At 40.7% G+C, this 25245-nt stretch overlaps 1 protein-coding gene across 1 annotated transcript; it reads left to right on the top strand.

The window, feature by feature from the left end:
• On the top strand, positions 1-24847 carry HSF5 (heat shock transcription factor 5). Its single transcript, XM_074595646.1, has 6 exons — positions 1-562; positions 3340-3711; positions 11797-11891; positions 16855-17373; positions 20190-20343; positions 24780-24847. Exons 1-6 carry the CDS (start codon positions 1-3, stop codon positions 24845-24847), a joined length of 1770 nt encoding a protein of 589 aa, XP_074451747.1.
• The last annotated feature ends 398 nt before the right edge of the window (positions 24848-25245 follow it).

The following is a 25245-nucleotide window of genomic DNA, read 5'->3' on the forward strand; positions in this document are numbered from 1 at the left end:
ATGGAGGAACCGCAGCTCCCCGCCTCCATCAACCCCAGCAACTTCCCGGCCAAGCTGTGGCGGCTGGCGAACAGCCCGCGGTTCCGCTCCGTCCGCTGGGACGCCCGCGGCGAGGGGCTCCTCATCGACCAGCTGCTCTTCGAGTGCGAGGTGCTGGGCACCAGGCCGGGCCATGCCGTGGGGCTGGCCGGCGATGGGGCCAACCTCTTCAAGACCAAGAACTTCACCAGCTTCATCCGACAGCTCAACCTCTATGGCTTCCGCAAAGTGGTGGCGACGGCGGGTAGCGTGGCGGGGACCGGACCTGGGCTGGGCTCAGGGCTTGGCGATGGCGACAGCTCCACCGGGCCTATGCACCACTTCCACAGCCCCCACTTTTGCCGCGATCACCCTGACCTCCTTGTCCACCTGAAGCGCCTGACAAGCACCAATAAGGCGAAGCTGGCTGCTGGCCTGGAGGTGAACAGCCGCCCACCCAACTGCTTCCAGCGGCTGCTTGGGATGTCGCCGCACGAGAACCCACTGCTGCTGCCCTCGACGCTTGGCAAGGCCAACAGGCCCGGTGAGGCGGGGCGGGCCATGCGGGGCCACGGTGGGTTTGAGAAGCGCTGGGTGGCATGAGGTCTGAAAATCAGCATTCCCCTGAGGGAGGAGGGTTACCTGTCCATGCTGGTGGCCACTCAGTTCAGCCGGTGTAGGAAAATCGTGCAGGTAGATCTGCTGCCGGTAAGCATGGGTAACGTGGTTCACATGTGTTTCAGTCTGCCTGTAGTCTACAATGCAGTCCCTGTTGTATACTACACTAAGAACACCCTCGCCTGATCTCTCGGAGGCTGGCACAGCTCTACCAGATGAATGTTAGTCCTCCTTGCCTGTCAGCAGGGATGCTCAATAAGCTTTTATTAAATCTGTGAAATGATGGGTCAGATGAAGTGACAACTAGAGCATCCTGTCAGTTTTGTGCAAAGGAGAGAAGACCTGGTAGTTAGATTTCTGTCAGTTGTCTCCTGAAAAAGAATTACAAGCTAAATAGTTTTTAAAGAGGGCTGAAGGAGTAGGTAAGAGCTAAATAGAAAATAATGCTGTTAAAAAGCCTCAGAACACCTTTTCTTTCTTTTTAACCCTGTTGAGAGCATCTGAGTTTTCCAGGACAAGTCTGAGCTCTCAGAGGATTATTCCACAAATTCCATGTATGCAGGAGAGCATTGTAGTTGAAAGGAAGATGTGAATATTTTGTTTTGCTCTCAGTCTGATTGAATTGTGGGCTGCTATCAGATGAGCAGTCCTGCTTCCCATTCCCTTGGTCGCGTGTTAACCATCATCTTCCTTGCAGTTGATAGAGCAACTGTGTTGGTTCAGCATGAGGATCCAAGGAGAAGACTTGAGTGGCCTTTTTACGGCAGGCTCTCAGGCCAGGGTGATGCAGCACGTGGGTGCAGAGCTGTAAGGCTCAGTGCGAGAAAAGGGGAGAAGCAGTTGGTTCTGCTGCCTGCAGCACCAGCCCCCAGTTTAGGACAGAGTAGGATATCATGATACTTGTTCTTGGTTGCTGTTTCAGAGTAGGAATTGTCATCTCATTTCCGTGGTGGTTTCTCTGATGTGTATGGAACTACATCTGTAATACCAAGAAAACAAAACGAAGTATTTGAGAAGGAAAGGAACTTATTTCAGTACTGAGACTAGGAAGTGTTTAAATTAGAGATTTGGTGTTAACATTGTTAAGACTAAGATGAGTCATTACAGACTTTTTCAATGAAATCTGCTCTGACTGATGTAATGCAGGCCGTTGCCAGAGAAAGATACAAGCTTTTAATTTTTTGGCCTCTGGTTTTATGGGTGCAGTTTTAGAGAGCTTTTGCTTCAGGAGTCTCAGTTTCTAGAAAGACAGAACAAGGAAAACATGAGGTTTTATATGCAGTCAAGTTCTGACAGGCTGACAATTTATGGTGCACTCTGTACTGACTGTTTAGGGGCATGTCTTTGCTGTAAATGTGAGGTAATTTGATAGATAAAAGATATTTTTGTTTGCAAAGCGTCAGTCTGTTCCAAATGTTTTGCAACACATAACTCTGTGTTAAACATCCAGGAATAATTCCTGTAAAGCAACTGATGCTTCATAACTTGGCATCCTCTGGTGTCTTGTTTATGTGTTAAAACTAGATAATCTTAATTTCCTTATTCAAAGGTAAAATATAAACAAAGGAATACTCATACCTCTGTTTATTTTCTTTTTATATATGGTAAAAATGCTGAACAGGAAATAAATGGTCCTATACATTAACTCTTAATAAATTTTAAGGGCCAGGTGGTATTTATTTACTGATTCTTCATGATTTAATATGAACTTGCAGAATAATGACTGTATGTTACCCATTTCTTGAATTAGTTCCCACCAGAGGAGTGAAAGAGGTAAATGTGAGGCTATTTTTGTAAAAAGTCTTTTAGGTGAGAACTGGGAACTGCAGGTCTGAGAAAAACCTGGCTTCTAGTTAAACCCTATTGACGTGAACTATCCTGAAACTTACAATGTATATAGTCATATACAACACCATGGAAAAGTCACAAGTGCAGTAGTTCTTTTAGTAATTCAATGAACATAGACATTCTCGGTGTTACTGTCAGTGTTTCAACAAAGTCACCAAAACCTCTAATAGAAATTGAGCTATCACGGTATAACAGCAAATACCGTTTCATGAAATAACTGACTAAGAGAGAAAACTTAAGAGAAAAATAAAAGGAATATCTAGGAAATAACAAAATGATGAAGTTTGGGATATTTTAGTCTAAACTGAACTAGTTGAGCTGACTGGAAGAGCTGGCCTTGATTATTTTTTTTTTCTTGACAAATTAAATGACTTGTCATAAAGTACTTTCAGAGTCACTTGGAGGATTTTGACATTGCCCTTCCCTTAGCTGTCTATCAGCTGCCAGCATTGGAGTTTTGTCAAGTCTTGAAGTCTTGCTTTACGATTTCCCATTTTTTTTTAAAACTTATTGTCCGATTTAACATACAGTACTTTCTAAATTAATTTTGTTTAGTTTAGTAAGTTACTATGCGTTTTGATTTATAGCACATTTCTAAATACTGATAACTTGTTACTGCAAGTTTAAGGAGATTGAATGCTACAGCTGGGTGTTGGCACTGCACTAATCTGCCACTGCAGCAGTTACTGTGCGTTCAGGTGTAAGAATACAATCTGTTTCTGGATTAAGTATATCGGAGCATAGGTAGTCTTCCCAAATCATGTTGCAGAGCCTTGGCTCCTCATATTGCCTTTCATTGCCTGTGAAAACTCCTTTCCTTAACGCTTGTGTCACTTTATTTTGTACCCGCTGCAGGACTGATGCCTGTAGGACAGTTTCATCAACCTTATCATCGAGACGGTTTCTTTCCTTACTCCTATGTATCAGCCTCAGTCCAGAACCACAGCACTTTACCGGCAAAAAGTTTCGATCGGACTCCAGTCCCTTCCAGAACATGGCAGGGATCTCTTGGGTTACTTCCAGGGCATGAGGCTTCCCCAACTTTTCCAGATAGAGGGGTTGCCTTTCCAGGGCTCCAGAGGTTTCCAACAGAGGTCACATACACACTCCAGCCTGTCGTCTCTCTTCTGCCGCTTCAGCAAGGCTCTCAAACCATTGCCACTTCCCTTCCAAACTACAGCAGCTACACTTCTTCAATGCAGTACTCACAAGCCTACTATCCAACAGGTATGAAAAAAATTTCTGCACTTGCTTTTCAAAAAGATATTTAAAAGTGATACTTAAAAATATTTTTCTACAATGCTCTGTCACGTGTATATCTCAAGTGAGAATTAGAAAGTGTAAAGTCTAAAAGGAAGAGAGACCTTTATAAAGCGAAAAGGTTTTCTGGTTGGTATTCCTGTACTTACTCCAGATTCTGAGTGTCCCCTGGCGATTTGCCAGGTAGCCTCTCTGTTGAGGTTAAAGGGTGAGGAGAAAAAACGTTTGTCCACAGCTAGTCAGTGTTAGGCAAACTTACATAGTTTTTTTAATTAAGCAAAGCTCAGACGATGGTACTAAAGCACGGAGAACTTATTGAAAAGTAGTATACTAGTCCTTGGTCTCATGTTTTCCCAGGTTAAATTTTAAAAGTCAAAGATCAGTCAAAAGTATTGTGTAGAATATTTCTGCTCATACTATTTTCAGATCTTAATTTTTTTTCTTGCTTACCTTCTTTATGTTGTATTTTTTTTAATGCACTGAAGACTAGAAAGTACAGCTTTCTTGTTGTACTTGACTCCTTTCTTTTGTCCAAAATGTTTCTGCTAAAATTTTCAGTCTCGCTTAAGTGTTTTTATTCTTCAGAAGACAAGTTGAAGCAAATTGGTGTTCTTTTCCTTGCCTTATCTTGAATTGGAAAAATCACATGATAAATTACTTTTTGGGGGGGGGGGTGTGTTGTTTTTTTTTAATTTCCCTGAAACCTCTGAAACTCAGAACATAGTGACTCTTTTCTTGAACAGACCAAAACTTGGTTATTATTCTTTCCTTCTGCATGTTCCTCCCTAGGCAGCCGCACCTTCACTAAGATAGATATCCCTGTTTAGAAATCCTACACGTGGTGGCTGCTGTCCTTCTCCAAGTACACAGTGAAATCTTCATATCTTTTGTGCGTGTCTTCTGAGACCTCTGCTGAGAATGTTTCAGACAATGATTGCTAGTTTCCATAACATCGTTTTTGTCAAGGAAGGATTCTGAGGAGCTAGACATTTCTTGTGGACATTCTTAAATGTTTAAGAGACAGGCAACTTTTGCCGTGTGCTCCTTGCCCTGTGCTACTTACTAAGATTACTGTGGTGGCTACAGCCTGCATTACCAGCTGCAAACTAGTAGGGGTATCCCGAGAATCATAGAATGATTTGGGTTGGAAGGGACCTTAAAGATCATCTTGTTCCAACCCTCCTTCCACGGGCAGGGACACCTCCCACTAGACCGGGTTGCTCAAGGCCTCAGCCAGAATACGTGCTTAAGGTGGGAGATGGTCCCCACTTCATGTTTCTTATCAGTTACAGAGCATAGGCTGAAATTAATCACATTGAATTTTAGATGTCTGTATCTCAGCTAGTCCCCCAGACCTCTTCTATAGTCGAGGAGAGGAAATGGGCATCTCCAGGGTGCGATTCGTACAGCTTGGTTTAGAGTTTGTCTTGGGGTGAGATTACTCATATCCTGGGAGCACCTATTTTGCAGTACTGACTGTAGAGGAGTTGAGGGAGGCTAGCGTAGATTTAGACATGAATATGTAGATCTCTGTAACTGGATGACGCTAGTCTCTCTCGCTGGAGTTACAAAGGTTTGAAGAATAAATTGGCTATGTTGTACAGGTAAAATCTTCTGGGCCGTGGGGGGGAGGGCATGATTAAAGCATAACAAATTTTGCAAGGTACAAAAATTACAGTGTAATTCAGACTAAAATAGAGAAACTTATGGAATCTGAGGCTTTTGAAAACTCCAGTGAATTATTTAGTACTTCTGAGAAGTTTGAAATTTCACTAGAAAGTATTATAAATCTTTTAATTTTCACTGTCACTTAGGACTGTCTCAGTGTTTTTACTTCTGTTCCTGTGTATCTCTCAATCTCTTTGCCATCCTTTCTTCTGTATATTATAGCATGCAGAATTCTGAAAGCTGATTTCTTCATATGTCCACATGAAAAAGTCTGCTTTCCTTCATCTTGAGAGCACAGAACCAAGATTAGCTTATTTGGAAAGTCATAGTTAATCCTAAAATAGGTATGTCATAAGCAAGGGGACTAAAGAATATATGTTCAATCTTATTCTTGACTACTGTAATTTCACTTTTGAAGTCCCATTAAATTAAATCAAAGTAGAACTTCGTCAAAAGATTTCTTTTTATGTGTATTCAGACTTGTCTGTTAACTTCAGCGACAAAAAGATTTCCGTGTTTTTTTCATTATAATTCTCATTGAAAGGGCAGTAAAATAAAAGATGCTCATCTGGATCTTTTTTTCCCGCTAGCATTAGACCATAATTATTTTAAGGATTTATTTCTGTTTGCTTTCAACTATCTGCAAAACCTTTGATAGCAGTAGGATTGCATCAAAGAAATGCAGTGAAGCTTTATTATCAGAGGGCATCCTAATAATGAAAAATCGGTCAAGGAGACTATGTGAGAAATGTTAGTTATTGGTGCCAGCTGACATTTCAAGTCCAGTCATGCCTTCTGAATACATCTGTGGCTGCAGGGGTCATTTACATATGATAACCTTTCTGGTGAGTGGTAGTTTAGCAGTAGTCATGTTATTCTGAATGATACACCCTCTGTTAAGATAAATGTATGCAAAGCTTAAAATTCACATATGTGTTGGTCAAAAGGGGATTTTTAAAATAAATAAGCAGCTGAAAACACAGTATCTGTTTTAACGCAGCATAAATAGCACCATATTTTCCCTTGAGAAAAGCAGACTAGATGCATTAGTAATGCACTTGTAAAACTAGTAGTAGGATTCATCTTGCCTAAGATACATCTGAATGTATAATAGTTAGTTGTATACGCCTGGGCTTGTCATCTAGATTACATATATAGCCAGCAGAGAGAAACAGGCACCTCCCAGAGGTTGAGTCATTCCAGCTTTCTTAGACCTATGCCTTTGGAAGACAATTGCTTTCTTTCAGATGAGCCTGTTTGTTCATTGACTGTGCAGAGTTTTGACAACTGCTAGACATTGGAGTCTATGTAGCAGTAATGCAATTAATCCCTCCGAAATGCCTAAGCCAGTTCAAACAACATTGTCTTTCCCATTTTCCCTTATTGAAGATACCCTTGGGTATCATCCTCATTTTCATCAGTCTTTTGCTTGGTAAAGGATCGGAGCTTGCATGTTTTCTGTGTTCAGGCCCATTCCGATGTGTTCATTGATCTGTCAGGAACAGGCACAGCTGCATTCCCTAATTTCCTGCACACCTTTGAGTACTGTTGACCCAGTTGTCTGAGGAGTTAGCTTCTCTTAGGCATAACTTTTGGACCTGACATCATACTTTCACACTGAAAGGACGGTCTTAAGGTTCTTCCTTGGTATTTCCCATGTAGTGCGTGCTCAAGTGGAATGGAAGATGCTGGAGAGTGTCAGTCTCACCCCTTTAGCCAGCAGAGCTGATGGTAACGCTTATTAATGTCTGTTGCTGTCTTGAAGGCATAGAGATGGTACATGCGGTCCTTCGATTTCCAGCAGATCTTTGGAGAAATTACGGGGGCTGTTCAAGCTTGGTAAAAATCTGCTGCTGATCGTATTGGGTTCGCATTTATTTTTAGGCTTTCACCTTTCCTGAGTTTGTGTGTAGTATTGGAACCTGTAAAAAGCATGCAGTACAAATGTGTGCACATCCAACTATGAGCATGGAGCTTTTTTGATGTTCTTAGATTTTATTTACCTTTAGGTTCTAACTTCCAGACATATTTGGCAAGACATATCTTTGCTAAAACTATGTCTGAGCTCAAGCATATCTGTCTGCGTCTATGCTACTGTGTTAGACTTTGCCAGGAAAAGTGCCTGTGTGTCTTCATCAGCTCTATCATTAGATCGTTAGCCTGGTTAGCACTCTCCCCTAAAAATGCTGTGCTTATGTCAGTGGTTGGCGTGGGCTTGGGACCATTCCCTAGAGGCTGTTTGGATGTGGCTGTTTTGACTTGGAAGAGTAAGAGATTTTAATAGGATTAGCAGACTCTGTGCCAGAGAATGGGTCTGGATGCATTTAATTTACTGGTAGAACTATAGCCTTAATGTCTTCATCAAAGATTATGATTGATGTGCTCTTCTCTATTGAAACGTTGAGAGCCCACAAACCAATATTGTCTGATGAGGAGGGAGAAGTATATAAGAATGCAATGTTAATATTGTCATCCCTCCAGCTAAATTTTGTTTGTCCATTTTTATACAATTCATCTAATTTTGCCAGTGTTGAGAAAAGAAGATTTAGTGAATGCCTCATTAATTCTCTAATGAATAGTTCTCTGCTTTGGAGATAAGAATACTAGCCTTGATCAGACCAAATGCCCGTATAGCTCATCATTTCCTCTGACAGTAATGGCCAAGGAGGAGTTGCAGGAGTAGATGCTTTTCCAAAATACTCCCAACAGTGTGGGTTCAGGGAATTAATAAACCATAACACGAGTCGTATTTAATAGCCCTCAGTGGATTTCGCTTCCATGAACGTGTCTGTTTCTCCCAACCAATGTAGACTTGTGGCACATAAATCATCTGCGACAAGGGCTTCATTTCATAGCTTAATTGCATTTTGTGCAATGAGCCACCTTTTCTTGTCTCTTTTCCGCCTGTTGCATATTCATTAAATCTCCATTTGGTTTTTGTGTGAATGTGTCTATATCCATATCCCTCTCACTGCATCGTTCATGATTTTAAATATTTCTATCGCGGTTCCTTCAGCTGCATTTTTTCTAGATCGGAGAGTCGCAGCCCACTTAGCTGGTCCTTCAGAAAAGTGTTCTGTACATCATCCATGTTGCCTGCCCTGTAACCTTTTCCAGTTCTGTTATTTTCTTATTGAGGTGTAGAGTCCAAAAATATACACAGTGGTCAAGGTGTGAATCATATACAGTGGAGTAATAACGTTCCTATTTCATTCTCTGTTCCCTTTTGTAATATTTCCTAAGAACCTGATTGCTTCTTTTGTGACTCTGGAGATCTTTTTGACAGCTGCTGTGTGTGAAGCTGATGTCTTCCTGAAACTATCTACTATGATACCAAGATCTAGTTCCTGATTATTGATTGACAACTAAGAGCCCATCATTTTCTGTGTGAGATCAGTTTTATTTTTCCTAAGTGCAGAGCTTTATCTGGTGGCTGGTGGCTTTGGGAAACTCATAAGGGGTTTTTTTTCCACATTTTCGTAGCTGACTGCTCTTTCCTGACAGGAATAACCTGGTATTATCAGCAAGCATCACCTCACTGCTTACTCACCCAGTTTTTAAAGTACTTTATTAGAATGATGAGTAGCCTTAGTTCCTGTTCAGGTCCTTGGGGACCTCCACTGGTGACCTTGCTCACCTGTGAAAAGTGCCTATTTATTCCTATCTATCTTGTCTGTTGTATCTTTAAGATGGATTATTTTTTAAATGTACAGCCTTCCCGCTCGTGCTGTTGTTGCACAGTTTTTGTAAGAGTTTCTGATTATGACTTTGTTAAAAGCTTTTTGGAAATCTGAATACCATATCACAGTTACCCATGTTTGTTTACCTACTGAAGGTCTTTGAAGAGGGCATGAAGGGTGACTTCTCTTAAACACAAAGAAGTCTTCTTGACTCCTTCCCATTATGTATTATCCAGTGTCAACTCATTCTCTATTTCACTGTATTTCCTTAGTTTTTTTCTGGTTTAGCCACAGGTTTATGGCTTACATTTGCTTATAAATTTTTTGTTAACATACTTCTAAATAACTTCCTTTAAAAGTATCGATTTCTGTGCCTGATTTCTTTGCAACCTCTTTGGATATCCAAAGATATTTTCAGTATGTTTGAAATATGATCGTGTGTAAGAATAATGGTGATGCAGAGTGTTCTGTCCTTCCCTTGTTCTGTGAACTATGCTCTTCGTTGATCTCTGCTTGTCCTCAGGGGTCCATTGCTGGGTTGGTTACAGCCCTGCTGACAGCAATTCCATTTTCATAAATCAGTGTTGATATTCCACATACTGTGTCCTGAAGAGTGTGTGATATATTCCATGCATAGCTTGTATGGGCAGAAGTACGTCTCTTTTTTGGCAGAAACCGAATCTATTTTGAGGCTGGTCCATCTTGTTTGATGGAAGGATCTGTATCTTTTTCTTAATTTATTCAGTAAATATTCATCTATTCCGTAAGATGCCATTCATCCCTGTCTCCTTAGTATTCAAATGAGATCTGTTCACTGTCAGTTATTTCGTAACAGCCAGTGACAGAATGTGCTTCAGCTGGTAATTTCTTCTGGGTATGACTACATTAACTGTATCTTAGACAAAAGAACTTAGAAATTTCTTCTCTCCAATTAACAGGGTAGGACAAAAGCGTGTGAGTGAAGCAGCTATCTTTTTGAATCTTGATTCAATTTGAAGACTTGAAGTATTGTAAATGAATCAACACCTTCCCTTTTGATAATACTGCCTGTCAGTAAATGCTTTCTTCATTGTTATTTAAAAAGTTGTTTGGATATATGGTGACTCTCCTTTTGTGACTATGGGTGATGAGTGGTGCTTATCTAAAACTGGCCTCCATCTTACAGTGGATTTGCTTCTCAACTGACTGCCATTAAGACTATGTTCACATCTCCCGTGGTATTTCCACAGACGCAGTTGTTCTTGCTGTTAGATCAGCCACTGCCATCGTCTATGAGCTGGCAAAAAAAAAAAAAGTTCTTGTGAGTGCAAAATGTTCTTCTTATGCAACATTCTGCATTTCAGAACCATTCAGAATCGGTCATCGGTCCAGTCTACTATACAGTTATTTTTCTTCTCCTCACTTTGATTTACAAATATAACAATTCGTTTGACTAATGAGTTCCTTTTGCTGCAAGGTCTACTAACTGTAAGAATACTGTCATTTATATTTTACTTGTAGCTTTTTATAGCATATGATCTGGACTTGGGGTTTTACACTTACCTACTGTTTCACAAGCACTTTGTCCCTTCAGGTCCTTCCTTTTCTTTTCTTAGAAAATAGCTTCTTAGTAATATGTGTTTGCTTTTCCTTAGAATCTTTCTAGCAGGTTGCAAGAAATTTCTCCTTTGTCATTGATGTCTTACGTTGTTTATGCAATAGCCCTTCAAAAGTTTTCTTTGGTGGTTTTCTTGGGTTTGTAAACATACTTTGTGGAGTTTCCGGTGAGAGAAACCCAGATATCATTTAGGTTTTTGGCAATATCTAGAATTGTACAGAATGTTCTTCTGGAAGATGGCCGCATTTCATCATAAAGTTGCTCAGAATTAGCTTTTGAAGTAACACAAGTGATACACATATCCCATGCTTCTTTAGAAGGGTGTCTGCTGGCTCTTTCTGTGTTGTTTAGCACCTGTGTTTCTTGCTCCAAACTGCGCAAAAAATCAACATCTTATTAAAAAGGTATAGATATTAAAAAACCATATTGGTTATCGTAGCAACTGTCTCATGTGAAATCCCATTTAAGTGACAAGCATTGCAAATAAATTGATCTTATCTGTTTGCCATCTCAAGTTATGCTTATTAGATTTACTAATTATGAACATTGGACTAAATTTGATTTCATCACGGATTTCTCTCTCTGTCTCAGAATGACTGCAGATTTTAAAGAGTATCTATTCTACAAATAATGCCTTTACTTTTAAATTATCTCTGTGTGTCACCAAAAAATAATACCTGCAGAATACTACCTCATCTACAAAGTTGCTTTTTAGAATAAAATCACTGTTTAATTTTTGTGTGTGTGTGTGTATGAATGTCTGGTCTTCCTTATGTGAATCCACTTTCTGTGATATGTTGTGATGAGAAAGTCAAGCAGACAAATTAAAAAGGTGATACTAAGATACAAAAGGCTGTGCTTTATAAGTTTATATGTGTGCATATCAATTTTACAGTATCTATTTTTAATATATGTACACATATATTAGAATAAATATTTTTTAAGACGAAGAAATCAGTCTTAAAATCACTTGAGAGGTAATAATACATTTCTGGAATTCAGTTTACTGTGTGATTATTGAAAAATGTTTAATCAAAGTAAGCAATAAAACTCTGCATACCAAACACAAATTCTGGAAGTCTGACAACTGTGTTTGAATTCTTGCAGCTGCACTGCAGTGTTGTTCACCTGCCCACACGGATCCTCTGACTGGCTGTGCTAGTCCTACGGCTTCCACGTACACCTACTGCAGCTTCTTCCAGGTGAGTGTAGCACACTGCAGTCAGGTGAAAGCAGAGGACACTGTATGGATGAACTGTAGGTTTATGGACTTCTGAAGTGAAGGATATAAATGTGAAAATTGATCTGCTTGAGAAAGTGAAAGTAATGTGGTTTACAAATATCGATTTCAAAGAGCCACTGAACATTAAATGGGTAGTTTTGTAATTCAAGTGAGGTTTCAGGGTAGCAGCATAGTGGGTGTCCTCATCAGTGGGGTGGTTTTGTCTCTATAAGTTTTTTGCTTGACTTCCCCAGAATTCATTTTAGTTAACACGTCTACATTTATCTTTGAAGAATGTCCTTGTCTGGACAAAAAGAGATTCTTTAATATCATGAAAATACTGGGAAACAGCTCCTCTGTTTTGTCCCAGACAGCTTTCTGCAGTCCTGAGTTTCATTTGATGAATAAGAAAAACTGAGATGACTTTTGGAATTGGCCCCACCTCAGAGATGTCTTGTTAAAGATAACTACGGTACTTACTGTAAATGCTTTATAAAATTCCGGGGGAAACTGCACCTTATTTGGAGAACTTGGCTTATCAGATATCAAAAGAACTGAAGTAAAAACACAAGGGCTTCCTTTTGTATTACAGCATAATGCATAAACTTTTTTTTTTTTCCTCACAGAGGACAAGCAAAGCGAGTTATGCTTATGTGTTTTGAAAAAGGGTTGACCTACCCAAGCTTGATCATCCAGTTTCCTGTCTTGCAAATATCAACCTTTGTCTTTTTATTCATGATTTTTTAAAATACAAGCTTATCCAAGATGGCCAGGTTATGGCCAGGATAACCTGTTGGTGTAAGGATATAAATAGCTGCTGGCCAATCATGCCATTGATACTCCAGTATTTATTTTTCACACAGTGCATCTTTGTCCTCTCGCTTACATCACGAGAGTTCTGGAAGCTGCTTTTTCAGCCAGGACACGAGGATCTGTCAATGTTTGGGATAGCAAATCATTCCAAGGGAGTAATTGTGGCTAGATTGAAAGATGATATAAATATGCTGTCCAAAGGGTCTAGTAAAAATCAGTTGTTTGGAGAAACAAGTCCATGGGCAGTGTGTGGAGTGAGAAAAGATGTAGGCCACTTACTGGTGGATGCTTTGATAAACAGTCCTAACCAGGGAACTCCAGGTCGAAAACTGCTGGTGCATCTGGACAGAGATTGCTGGAAGAGAGCCTCTGTGTGAGCAGCCCACAGGCAGGCTGTGGTGTAAAACCGTTCTACCACGTCAGCAACTGGCTGTCTCTCAGCAGGATCCCACAAATATCCCACAGAATGGACCAACAGGACGTCTTGGGATTTCTGAGTGTTAGTGTAGCATAGACCATTGCTCCCAGAACACGGTGACAGGGGCTGTGCAGGTAGTACAGAAGACGGCCATTTGCCTGTGGTTCTCACCGAGCTGCGGGGAATAATCAGTTTACCTTTTGTGTGCTCTGGGGTAGATACTTCCCCAAACTTCTGCTGAGGAATGCAGAGACAGTATTGATCATCCTGCCCTGCTTGTGTATTGATCATCAGTAACCACTTGCACAAATCCTCCAAAGCAGTAAAGTTAATCCTCCCTGGCTGACTAAATATTTTCATTGTTCTTCACAAAAAATAGAACTTCTGCATTGCATTGTTCCAGTCAATATCTTCCACTAGTTGTGGGAATTCAGTGCGATGCTGTTGAAGGGTGGTTTGCAGCGCATTTTGGGCTGTTTGTTTCATCACGTCGTGGCCTACCAGATACTACTGGTAAAGTCTATACAAAACTGCTGGACCAGTCCAGAAGACACTGAGCCGTATCAGCACACTGGCAGTCAGCAAGCTCACTATCAGCCCTGTTTCTATTGGATCCAGACTCTCTTTTGTGGTCTCAGAAGGAAAACCAGGAACTGTTGGACAAGAAAGCCTAAACCTTGTGCTAGTCCTTACTGAGTCTTGCAGAGAGCATCACTGTACGTTTAGGAGAGATTAAGACAGGTACAGTTTTTTGGGGCTTGGAGGCCAGCTGCTGGGCTTGTACAGTACACGCCTGATGTGCTGAAACTCGTAGGTGACTGGGGCATGGGCAGACAAGGCCAGTAGGTGTATGTCTGTCTGCCTGCAGTTTGCTCTCCCGAAAAAGCTGCAGAGAATCACTGCATGGGACGGCAAGGGGGTATAGGTGGTTATACCCAGCATAATGGCTGATTAGGGTACATCTCTTGTCAGGTTTCTGAAATCAAGGTTTCAGAGATGTGAATTACACTCTCATCACAATTAGTTACAAAACTGGGAGCTCAGGTGCAGCTTCATACTCCTTTTTCTTTTGGGTTCTCCTGAAGTTGGGTGTGGGTCAGTGTGATGAACCAGGATCCTTGGAGAGGAATGAGTCTTGTGAGAGAAAACTCCTGCTGTCTTCTGCAACAGCAGAGCAGTTTCGCCAACTCTCACCCATGAGCGCAGTATTTCCTTGCTGCTTTATCATAGGTGTGAAACAAGGCTACATATTGGATTTTAGTGATTTTTTTTTTCTTTTTTCCTTTTTTTTCTTTTATTTAAACTAGCAGCCCTGCTATTTGGTTGTTGCTATTAGCATTGTTATTAAGCTGTCAGTATTTCCTTGTGGAACTGAAGCAAGAGGAAACTAGAAATGGAAGAAAGAAATGTGGGAGAAAAAAGAATAACTTTCCTGACTTTAAAATAGCCCTAAGTAGTTTGCTTTTATTTGTAATAAGAATGATAATCAGCCATGTTATTTCAAAATTAAATTGAATCTGAACTACTTCTGAATGATTGCCCAAGCTCTCAATCCAGATTGTTTTAGTCCCAGCAGTCGCTAAAAAGGTGTGGTTGTGCTTTGCGTCCTGTGCACGCTATGCTGATCTTAGAAGTGAAATGCCCATCTTCCCTTTCACCACTTTTGCTAAATTAGACCATTTTTCCTTTTGAGCTCAAATGACCAGCAAACTATTCATCTTTTGAGTCATGACTTCTCAATTTTCATTACTTGGGGTCTCCCTCCCATCCTTGTCTGTCGCATCTTCTCTAGATAAAATAAAAAGATTTAACTTGTATCTTTGTGAGGGCACTTTCTCCTATTGAAAATGCATACAAGATCCTCTAGGGCATCCAAGAAGATGGTATGTGTTACAACAACTTCCAGCTGAGGTCCCGTAAGAAAAGGCAGAAGTTGCAGTGTGGGTTGGTTGGTTGGTTGGTTGGTTTGGTTTTGGCAGGGATTATCTCATCCCTGGGCAGTTGACTTAGTAACCCAGATCTTACTTAAAATCCTGGCTACTTAACACAATAAACAAGCAATGCAATAAAAGTGAAACACCTTGTTAATAATTAAAAAAATACAACTGAAAAAATATTAAATGAAAGGAACTATGTTTACATCTATATCATAAAAATATAAAGGTGGCTTGCCTTTAATGAAAAGACTTTGTTTCACTTAACCTAAATTTCTCAAATTCCAGGTTTTATCTTCCCGACCTTTCCCCGCCCCCCAACCTCCTCCAAAGTTTATGGCTATCTGCAGATTGGTACATCTACATGGAGCCACACAGGACTTGACTTCATACACCCAGAGAAAGGGATCTCATCTCTTTGTGGTATTTCCTTCAGGGACTTCTGATGTTCATGCTGCTGAGAGACCAAATCCTTCACTGGCATTTGATCTGTTATGGCTTTCCTAGCAGGTGATCCTGTGGCTTCTGTTCTCTAATTTATTCATCTATGGAAATAGCTTTTTATTAACTATTACCTCAGCTAGAAGGTCTGAGGATAATCAGGCACTAAGGATTGATCCTTCATTCTAGACTTCTTCCAAAATAAAATTGCATTTTAAATATACCTAAGTTTCTCTCCAGCATCATTATGAGACTCATATTTGTCAAATAGCAATACAGACACTGGCTGTTAAAGTGTGATTTATCATTTCACTTGAGTAGGAATTGCTGCTTTTGAGAAACTTTTCTTTGTCTTCTTTCTCCTTTAAACAGTCTTTGATTTATATGAATTCTACTAAAAAAATATCATTGGATTGCTGACTGTGTCCTGTCCTCTCGTGACATTGTTATAGTGAAATATTTTAGCAGCGTACAGACCTCCCCTGGGATGGCAAAGGCAGCCTCTGCAGCTTCTCCAGGAACTGTTTCTGACCTGAAGATCTATAGGGCTTTTATACAGATTTATGTAGTCTTTGAGTCGTGTGTTTGTGGGACACTGTGTCGTGACAGGAGTGCCCAGATGTGAGGCTGTGACAGGCAGGGTAGTTCTACAGTATTTGTTTTCATAGGTGTCTGAACTCCCCTTCATTTTGGGACTGGAGCATCCCTGGGAATCCCCTCTTGTGTGGATGTGCATATGGACAATCACTTAAAGAGGAAAAAGATGTTATTGGTAAGTAACTGAGTTCCTCGAGTTGTGTTGTCCATATGCACGTTTACAGCATGCATACCTTTTCTCTTGCTTAAAAATCTTGTGGTTTGTGCTGTTTTCCTACACAAGGTAGATTTGTTCTATCATTTTCTATCGCATGTGTGCTGTGTGAAGGGGGTGGTTCTAATGTACCCCCACAGGCCCTACTAAGACTAGAAGCCCCTGGTTTGAATGCTTGGGTACACTTCTACCTGCAGTGCAAAGGTTTGCAGACAATGCATCTGAAGGAGTACACAGCTACTGGTAAGTAGCTTCCTTTCTCTCCAAGATAGACAGTGAATAGAAGAAAGCAAGCGTGCCAAGAGTAAGGTGGTTAATGAAAAACAAGACAAAATAGTAGCCTTTTTTTTTTTTTTTAATCAAATCCGCTGTTTTAACTGAAAATAACAGACAATCTTTCAAGCTTTTGGATAAACGATCACTTCAGTTATTGCTCAGGTTCATTTCCAAAGCCTTACAGAACTAATACACATCCTGTCACTGTAATTTTTTGATACAAAAGTTCACCGTATTTTGTTTCTTCCAGAGTCCTCCAATGCATCCACCTTACAAAGCTGAATATCTGCCCTCTAACTGGCCTTGTGATACGTTCGATGAAAACAAGAAGACAGACGAAAATCTTGAAGCTCTGTTTCAGGTTGCTGATGAAATGTGTTCATCACCCAAAGCTGACGTGGTGAAAGTGGAACCTGTGGAGAGCCAGTGTTCAACCCCTCAGTCTAACAGAGGTCAACTGGTGAATATTGAGAATATTGATACACCTTCTTCAACTGAGCAAAGCCAACTGGAATCTCTTAGTCCTGTAGCTTCAGACACATTGTTTGTGATGGGAACAGATCAAGCAGTAACTTGTTCTCCATCACAGCCTTCTGAATTTCTCTGTGCTACCTGTGCCACTGCATCTGTAGAAAGGGCTGCTGCTGGAATAATGCAGGAATTTGTGACCACAGGGGAAGCATGTGAAAACCTGAGAGAACAACCAGATCACTGCCCAGCTCAATCCACCATCATGTTTGTTCAGGAAGCACCATTCAATCCAGAGCAGGTAGGGGGTAAAGGGATATAAAACAACATAACTCTATTCAATAGTAATGGTAGGGTCTGGATGGATAGCTTTTTAATATTCTTGCCTGTTTAAGAACTGCTTCTTTAATTAAACTTTCAATGGACAGTGAAGGGTTTGCTTGGTAAAGCAAGATTTAAAAAAGAATGAAGATGTATCTGGCGTTAATGAGCATGAGATGTGTTAGCCTGTGTTGGCCAAGTTAGGGTGCTCATTTGAATGGGAAAAATACATAGTGCGGTGGTACTCATTTTTCAGGTTATAACATAGCATCTTTAGTCTTAAATAAAAAAGAGTGTTTTGAGAATTGCCCCTGAAGGCAAAAATTTTTGTTTAAAATTTAGGTAAATGGTTACGTTGTTCCTGATAAACAGTTATTAAGTTTCTGTTTACTGTGGAAAGTATCATTTATTGATATTTGAATAGTATAAAGCATCTTCGTTTGTTTATACTTTGTGGTGTCTGACAAGTTGTAATTGCACTTTGGTTTACCTGTGCCTGGTCTTCCCTGGATACAAAATTGTTAAGTCTCGTGTGCATTCTAGATGTTCATTTTTGTGTACGTGTTGAAGCTACTGTTGTATGGTGCTATCAGTATCTTGATGCCTTCAGTAAAGTTTATAGCTTGGAAATCCTCAGCTGGTGCAAGCTTGATTGTTCTTAGTCATCTTCCTCTTGGGTATCTTTATAGAAACAGATGTATATTCTCTGGAGAACTCTCCAGAGAAGGCTTCTGTTCTTGTACTCCCATCAGGCTCCTGGTTTGCTGTCTTCCTTATCCCTGAATCTGTAAGTAGCCCTCAGTGCCACGTAACTCAGAGCAAGCTTATGACAGAATAGTGGCTGTGCACAGGAGACAGTTTTATTCCTCTGTGTAGCAGCCCAGGAGGAGGAAATTCCTCCAGTGTTAATACAAGAACATTGAAACGGCTCTGCTGGGTCAGAACAAAGGTCCATCTTGCCCAGTGTCGGGTCTCGGGACTGTGATCTGATCTGTAGGGAAGAGCAAGAACAAGGCATGCACATAGAACACAAAGAATGCACACATGCGTTCCTCTTTATACCTTCCAACTCCTTTCAACTTGAGGACTTGGAATGATACCATATACTTAATCCTAGGTTTCTCTTCTGTGGACTGAAGTCAGCCCTTGAAACCATGTCAATTTTAGCATAGTGTCCTTTGACCAAATAGACACTTTGCTCATGATCTGTTGCACAAAGAGCTTCCTTTTGTTCCTTTTGAGAATGGTTCTTACTAGCTTCGTGGGATGCTTCCTGGTTTCTGTCTCAGACAAGACATTCAGCTGTCATCCCTGGCTGCTTTCTGCATGTCACTTGTCATTTTGCAGATCTCTTACCACCGCCTCCTCGGTAGTCTTTTTCCCTGGCTGCACAGTCCTGCTGGAGTTTCCTCTGCGTGGCAGCTGCTCTGCACCTCTGGTTAGCTTTGGGTTTGTTCTCAACTTGTTCCATTTCTCCTACATCCTTTTTTGAAATGAAGAGAGCATTGAAGTTGTGGGAAAACTATCCATTTTTACACCAACACAAAGATGTTTGCTGTTTTGTTCTCTATTTCTTTCACAGTATTTCCTAGCATTTACTTGCTCTTGTGACAGCTAGTGAGCCTTGAACTGTCCTTCTCATAGAACTAAGAGTTCAGCAAAAACTTGCTTTACTTTCCTGATTTCCTAAAAGATAGCAAATTAAAGAACAATTCTTTACATGCAGAATTAGTGCATTCAACAGTTCAGATCCAGCATTGTCCTCTTAGCCTCAGTGAGACTATTCTAGTGCATTCTATTAATGTGCATACACATTGCCTGTTATATACTTAAGATTCAGTAATGACAGACTCAGGGTGGAGACTGTGATTTTTGGAAATGCTAATATCTTCCTACTGAGTGTGATGACCTTTTGTCTTCTGTAAATTCACACATACAGGTTTTCAAAAGCTTTGTTTGCCTTAATAGAAGGAAACGTTGCAGGCTCTGAACAATCGTTCATCTTTAGGATATTGATTGATAGGATATTTGCAGAAGAGATGAATATTCTAGAACAGGTGATAGTGAGAACATCTTTCTGTCTAAAGGTAAACTCCAAGGGCTTAGCTTTGGGCCTTTAATTTCTCAGTGGAATAAAAACAGACCTTGGTTGTTTGGCTTTTTTTTTTCTCTTTTTTTTTAATCGACAGATTTTTGCCACATGATCTACAGATTTTGCCACAAATACACCAGTTCAGTAAATGGTTGCCTGCAAAATACATAAGGAGCAGCAGCAGAGGGCTCCAAAAAGCAAGCAACACATTATAATTTAATGTCTTAACAATTGGGTAGGGTAGGGTGAGATTTCCAACCAGAAATGTGTGGCTCGCATGTGTAGTTTTGCATCACACAGCTCTGTCAAGTTGTTTGAACTAGATCTGTCATTACTAATACACGTGTTGGTAACGATCAGTGCACCTGGATTTCTTCTAGCTGATTTCTTCTAGCTAGTTTGATAACTGAGGGCAAAGCTCAGGCTGTGAGGGCATGTACCCTAACTTTGTATGTTCTAGTTTTCTGATTTCGTGTTTTCCTCAGTGCGACATTTTGTAAGAGCTCAAGTTTTGATCTGGCAGTCTTAATTCTGAGTTAAAAACACTTATTATGTATTATGTAAACCATCTAGGCAGTGTTCAACACTTGTTAGATGTCCTTTTGGAATGGAGAACAATAGTTGTTATTTTTTCCCTAAAATGATTACAAGAAAATATTGAGTGATCTTATTTTTATTTCTTTTGTTTGTTTGTTTTTTTAAAGGAGAACACTAGTATTGAATGGGGATCCAGTACGTCAGAGACAGAAGAGAGACAATTCACTTCAGGAACTGAGCCTGTGAACAAAGCTGTAGAAAAGGCAGATTCATCTGTAAAACCTAGATGCCGGAAAAGAAAACACAGCAGCGAGTCCCCTGGTAAGAAGAGATTCTGCATTTTTTACAGATTACTGAGACAGCTCTATGCTATTACAGAAAGGGGAGATCAGAATAGTTTAGTTAATTGTCTGTAGTGTCAGTACCTCATTGTGCCTTCAGTTAAAATACTGTACTTGTACAACCTCTTAGTACACTTACCAACGTGCTTCTAAAGAGATGCTTGCGCTAATTACTCTTGTGTGGAAAAGGGTATAAATTATATCAGTAAATAAAACCTGAAGTCGTGGGAGTTGTGTCAGAAACCTGGCTGTCACAATATTGAGATGAAGTCCATAGATATGTTTGCTGGAGAGTGACAGTGCTACAAAGGAAACACTGAGTAATGAGGTGACGATTGAAGTAACAGGGAGAAAACCCACCAAACCGTTGAAATTAGTGTAGAAGTCCAAACTTTTTGTCTCAGATCACTAATTAAATTTCGTACCAGTCTGCTGATAGGTATGCTGAAACACATGAGAAAAGCAAGCAGCACAACATCTGAGGCCACACAATTCACAAATCTAGTAACTACAGGAAAAACCTAAATGTCCACAGATTAGGGAGACATAAGAAGACACAAAGAGAACTTTGGATCCATTCAAGAGGAAATGTTGGTGCAGCCTGAAAGTCTCGCAAGAAGCTATTTCCCTCACAGCTGTTCATCAAAGAGCTGATTGTAGAGTTTGAAGAGCTGTTGCTCACTTCAAAGTGTAGTTTCTAGATTCCAGATAATGATGCTAGTTAATAATTCAGCTCATAACGCCCATCAGTTTCAAACATTTAAGTAAGGAATAAAGTCTTTTTGTCAGGAAGCTGAGAAAGAAGGTTGGATGCCATCTTGAAAGAAGACAGGCTTTTGTTTAAAACGCAGAATTGAGAGTTCTTGTTCAATTACTTCCTGGTACCATGGATAATTAGCAAACTTCTCAGCTTTCATATCTACAGCAAAACATTTGCTTAATATGCCAGTTGTAAAGTTATGTACAGGAACATTTTGGAAAGCATTTCCATGGGATTGTTCCACAGAGATGAAACACTGTTACACTAATGCTAATTAGCAACAATTAGCATAGAGTCTACTCTCTGGGAAATGTGATAGTCATCCAGGTCTGCGTTCCCAGTGTTGTTCCTTTTGGGCTTGGTGTGCGTGTGAAGGGTAGAGACAGACAGCACACCTGAGCCAAACCTGGTCAGGCTCAAGTTGGCCCAAAATGAACTGGGCACATGATACAAGGCTGGAAGCTGGCACAGCCCATCTCCTGTATTTCAGCTGTGCGCCTGAAGCAGGCAGGTTTAAATATAAGCTGACTTCTGTCGCTCTGACTACATGTCTGTCTGTCGGTACCTCCTTTCCTCTGTGAGTCTTGGGAGACAACTTCTTCCTTGATCTTTCTGTGCAAAAATATTGCATCGTGAAAATTTCCAGGTGTTTCTTCACAACTTATCCTCTGAAAGTGATTGAGTCCTGTCTGCCTTCCTCTTTTCCTTTGGGCACTCATTTGCAAGTTTTCTGAGCCCGCACTTTGATATGTATCCTGCTATAGAGAAGGCTTTTCTTCCATCTATTTCAGTAGGCTGCTGACATGATTCACTTTTCTTTGTCACGTGGTTCTGGATATCACACGGTGAGAGCCAACATAATGTGGTACCAAAGGCCACTGCAATGAAGATGGCAGGAGAAGTCACTTCTGTGACTGGGAGCAGCTCTGGGCTGAAACGTAAGGTGATAATTTGTACAAATGAGCCAAGAATCAAAGCCTCCCTCGCGGAGAAAGCATTATGTTCCTTTGAAGAACTAGGCCCGATTTCTTTGCCTTTTTGCAGCTATTCTGTAGCAAGAGAGACAGCTCTTGTCTTACTAAAGTGCTGTCCCCAAGATTTCCCTCCATAGCTGCCAGCCCATCTCTGCAGCTCCATAAATCACTGAAATATGTTATCTCTTTTCTTCAAATGAAAACCAATATACTTAACCAACTTCTCAGCTAAATTTGAGTTTACCAGTTCTAAGAACATCCCACCAGCCAGGGTCAAGATGAAAGGTCTCTCTAGTCCATTGTCCTGTCTCCATCAATATCTTTGGCATTTTTGTATTATTAAGCAGAAAAGGCCTCAGTAAACTTCTCTTCAACTAATTTTTCTAGTCACTTTTTTGAAGCCATGCAAACATTTAGCATCCACTGTGTTTTTTGTAAGTTAATGTCATTAACATAGGTTAGTTACACAGTGGGTGAAGAACCCTCCTCTTTGTTTTGAATGCAAGTGTTCGCTTGAGCCATATCTTTAATCCTCATGCACTGATTGTCTTTGTACCTGACAGTGGCAGAGGGACCCCCTTTCCTTCGGTAGCAGCAGGAGAAGAGCTATTTGTGAGTCCTCCTGACGGTCAGAGGCTGCAACAGAGGGTGCAGAATTTAATTGAGCACTAAGATACCTCATCATGAATGAGTATGGGCTGTGTCTTCTGTTCCTTCCCACTCTTTTTCTTGTGAGACAGTGAGTATGGCGCTCTGGTTCCTGGCCTGGTTATCACATTGAGGTGTGAGTGATAACTCACCTTTCAGGGACTGCTTTATTCAGCCCCAGGCTCTTTCTTAGGACATAGATTTGAAGGTGCTGATGATGCATCTTCTTTCTCCGCTACTTTCTAGTCGAGCTTATCTATAAAATGGGATTTTTGGAATAAATCTATCTGCTTATGTTGGCAACAGCCCCGCTTGCAATAGGAGTCATTTTGGACTTCACGAATGATTGATAGGAACTCTAAATTCTTCACGTATCCTTCCCCAGCTCCTCTGCACTGTACTCCACAGGTACACTCAGCTGGTGAATATAGCTGTGCTGGACCTAATACCTGTGCTTTGTGCTTCCTTTTCTAAAGGAGCACGTAAGAAGGACCAGATTCTGATTGGAGAAATTTTTTTTTGCAGCCCTTTCTGGAAATAGGAATCTTAGAGCGGAGCAGGGGAATTTGTTACTTCTGGATGTAAGCATTTAAGCTGATACTGATACATTACGGAAAAAGCATTCTTTCTCAATGGCTGGCCGTATATTTTTTGTGAATCTAGTCCTTCAAATAATCTGTCAACTTCCTCTAATTTTTTTTGCTATAAGAACACAGACGTAATACCAAGATGCTACTGACTCATATGAATCCATCATTATCGTGCTGCAAGGTGCCCTAGACATTTACCACCCACTCCCGTGCCACTGCAGTTGTGTCACTGTGCATTCCCTCTCATTCACTTCAAGGTAAATAGATTTATAGGTGCAATTGCTAAGGGCAAATCTTCATTCAGGCAAGGTCTCCCATGCTATCTATAGTTCACTTGAACTATTTCCTACACCTTCCAGAAAAAAATAATTTCATTTAGTTCGTTAGTGTTCCTAGTAGGTCACAGTGAGATCTCCTACAGAGGTGTTAAGGGTGGGGGGACAGGCCTGGCCCTGAACTCTTCAACATCTCCCCTCTGAAACCCAAAGTGAAGTTGCTCGCAGGACTTTGAACTGCAGCTTCTCGCTCCAGCTCAGCTCCTGTTACCTTTACTTCATTCTCTATTCAGTGAAGAACTTTCAAATGACCTGTCCTGGCAGCCTGCTAGTTTGGATGAGTGCATGTTAGACACTGTCTCCTAACTTTACGGGTTTCAGAGTCATGTTGTTACTAGCCCCCTCTTTTCGCCATCCCTGTGCATTTTCCAGATTTATTCCAAACAGTTCACTTTGTCAGGAGGTAAATGTCAGAAAGTGCAGAACTGGTGACTATTGGGCAGGAACTTTGTAATATAGAAAAAGAACAAGGGCTGGAGTACTTTTCCTAGGATGTGAATGTGTCTGTTTAGAGAATAAAGTTCACCTGGGTGACGTTTGCAGCAGTAGTGCCATTGTGACTTTATCGGGGTACTTGTTCACTTTCTTGACCAGCAAGGTCTGGCCGTACATTAGAAGTATCCCCGTTTTGCTGTGGGTCAAGGTAATTTTGAAAAAATGAGTCTCTTGTTTGTCCTGTCTGTGACACCATGAGTTTCCTCTAGGAGCTTGGCACCGGCTGTGGCATACTTTGAGGCCATTGTGTCTTTATGGATAAAGGAAGGTATATGTCACAAGCAGAATGGGCGTTTCTGTAGACCCTGCCAGAGTTTTATAGCAATTAACATTTGTCAGTTGGTATCCATGGCAGTGAGTGCGCATATAAATAATATATCTTGAAGAATGGGAGCACTTTTCTTATAATTTGTTTCGTTATTGTTTTGTATTTAAAGTTTTGCAAAATTAGAATAATTCTTATTCTTTAAAGAGTAGGCCTCAAATTCTCCGGTTACGGTCTGCCTTTCAGGCCATGTTTTATGGTACTCGCTGGAAGTCCAATGGCTCTGTGCGCTGCCAAGTGAAACACGTACAAGGACTGATACTCACTCAGTATTCCCTTTTCTCCCTAGATCACCATCTGCTGGTGGACATAGCCTGCAAGCAGGGGTGCTTTCCCAGGGAAGAAACAAGAGAGTGAGAAGTGGGTGACAAGTATGTGAAAATGTGCAGCAGCTGCCAGCTGGGATCCCTGCCTGGACTCCAGCGGCAGAGCTGCGCGCACAACCCACAACCGGCACTTTGGGTCCTTTCAACTCTGGTTAAAACAACAAACAACCAAACAAAAAAACCTCTATATTTTGCTTTCACTTTAACTTTGTAGGGTATTAGTCGCTTCCTTTTTTTTACCCTGCTTCCATTACATTTTCTACCTGTCAAGTTATAAAGCATCTAGTGGTCAGAGTATTTAATATGAAGTAATTACTTAGCTGCTTGTATTCTTTAGGTCTGAAAAGTCTGAACTTTTTGTAAATAGGAAGCCTTAAAAACTTTCTCAAAAATTTCTTACTGGGAAGCAAATAGTTTTCAGCACTGTAT

This window comes from Larus michahellis, chromosome 7 (genome assembly GCF_964199755.1).
Source record: "Larus michahellis chromosome 7, bLarMic1.1, whole genome shotgun sequence".
Lineage (NCBI taxonomy): Eukaryota > Metazoa > Chordata > Aves > Charadriiformes > Laridae > Larus > Larus michahellis.

Excerpts from the sequence above, each read along its gene's own strand:
- HSF5 (XM_074595646.1), top strand. The coding sequence starts at position 1 with ATGGAGGAACCGCAGCTCCCCGCCTCCATCAACCCCAGCAACTTCCCG. Across the intron at positions 563-3,339 it reads TGGCAAGGCCAACAGGCCCG|GACTGATGCCTGTAGGACAG; the intron begins GTGAGGCGGGGC and ends TACCCGCTGCAG. Across the intron at positions 20,344-24,779 it reads ACACAGCAGCGAGTCCCCTG|ATCACCATCTGCTGGTGGAC; the intron begins GTAAGAAGAGAT and ends TTTTCTCCCTAG.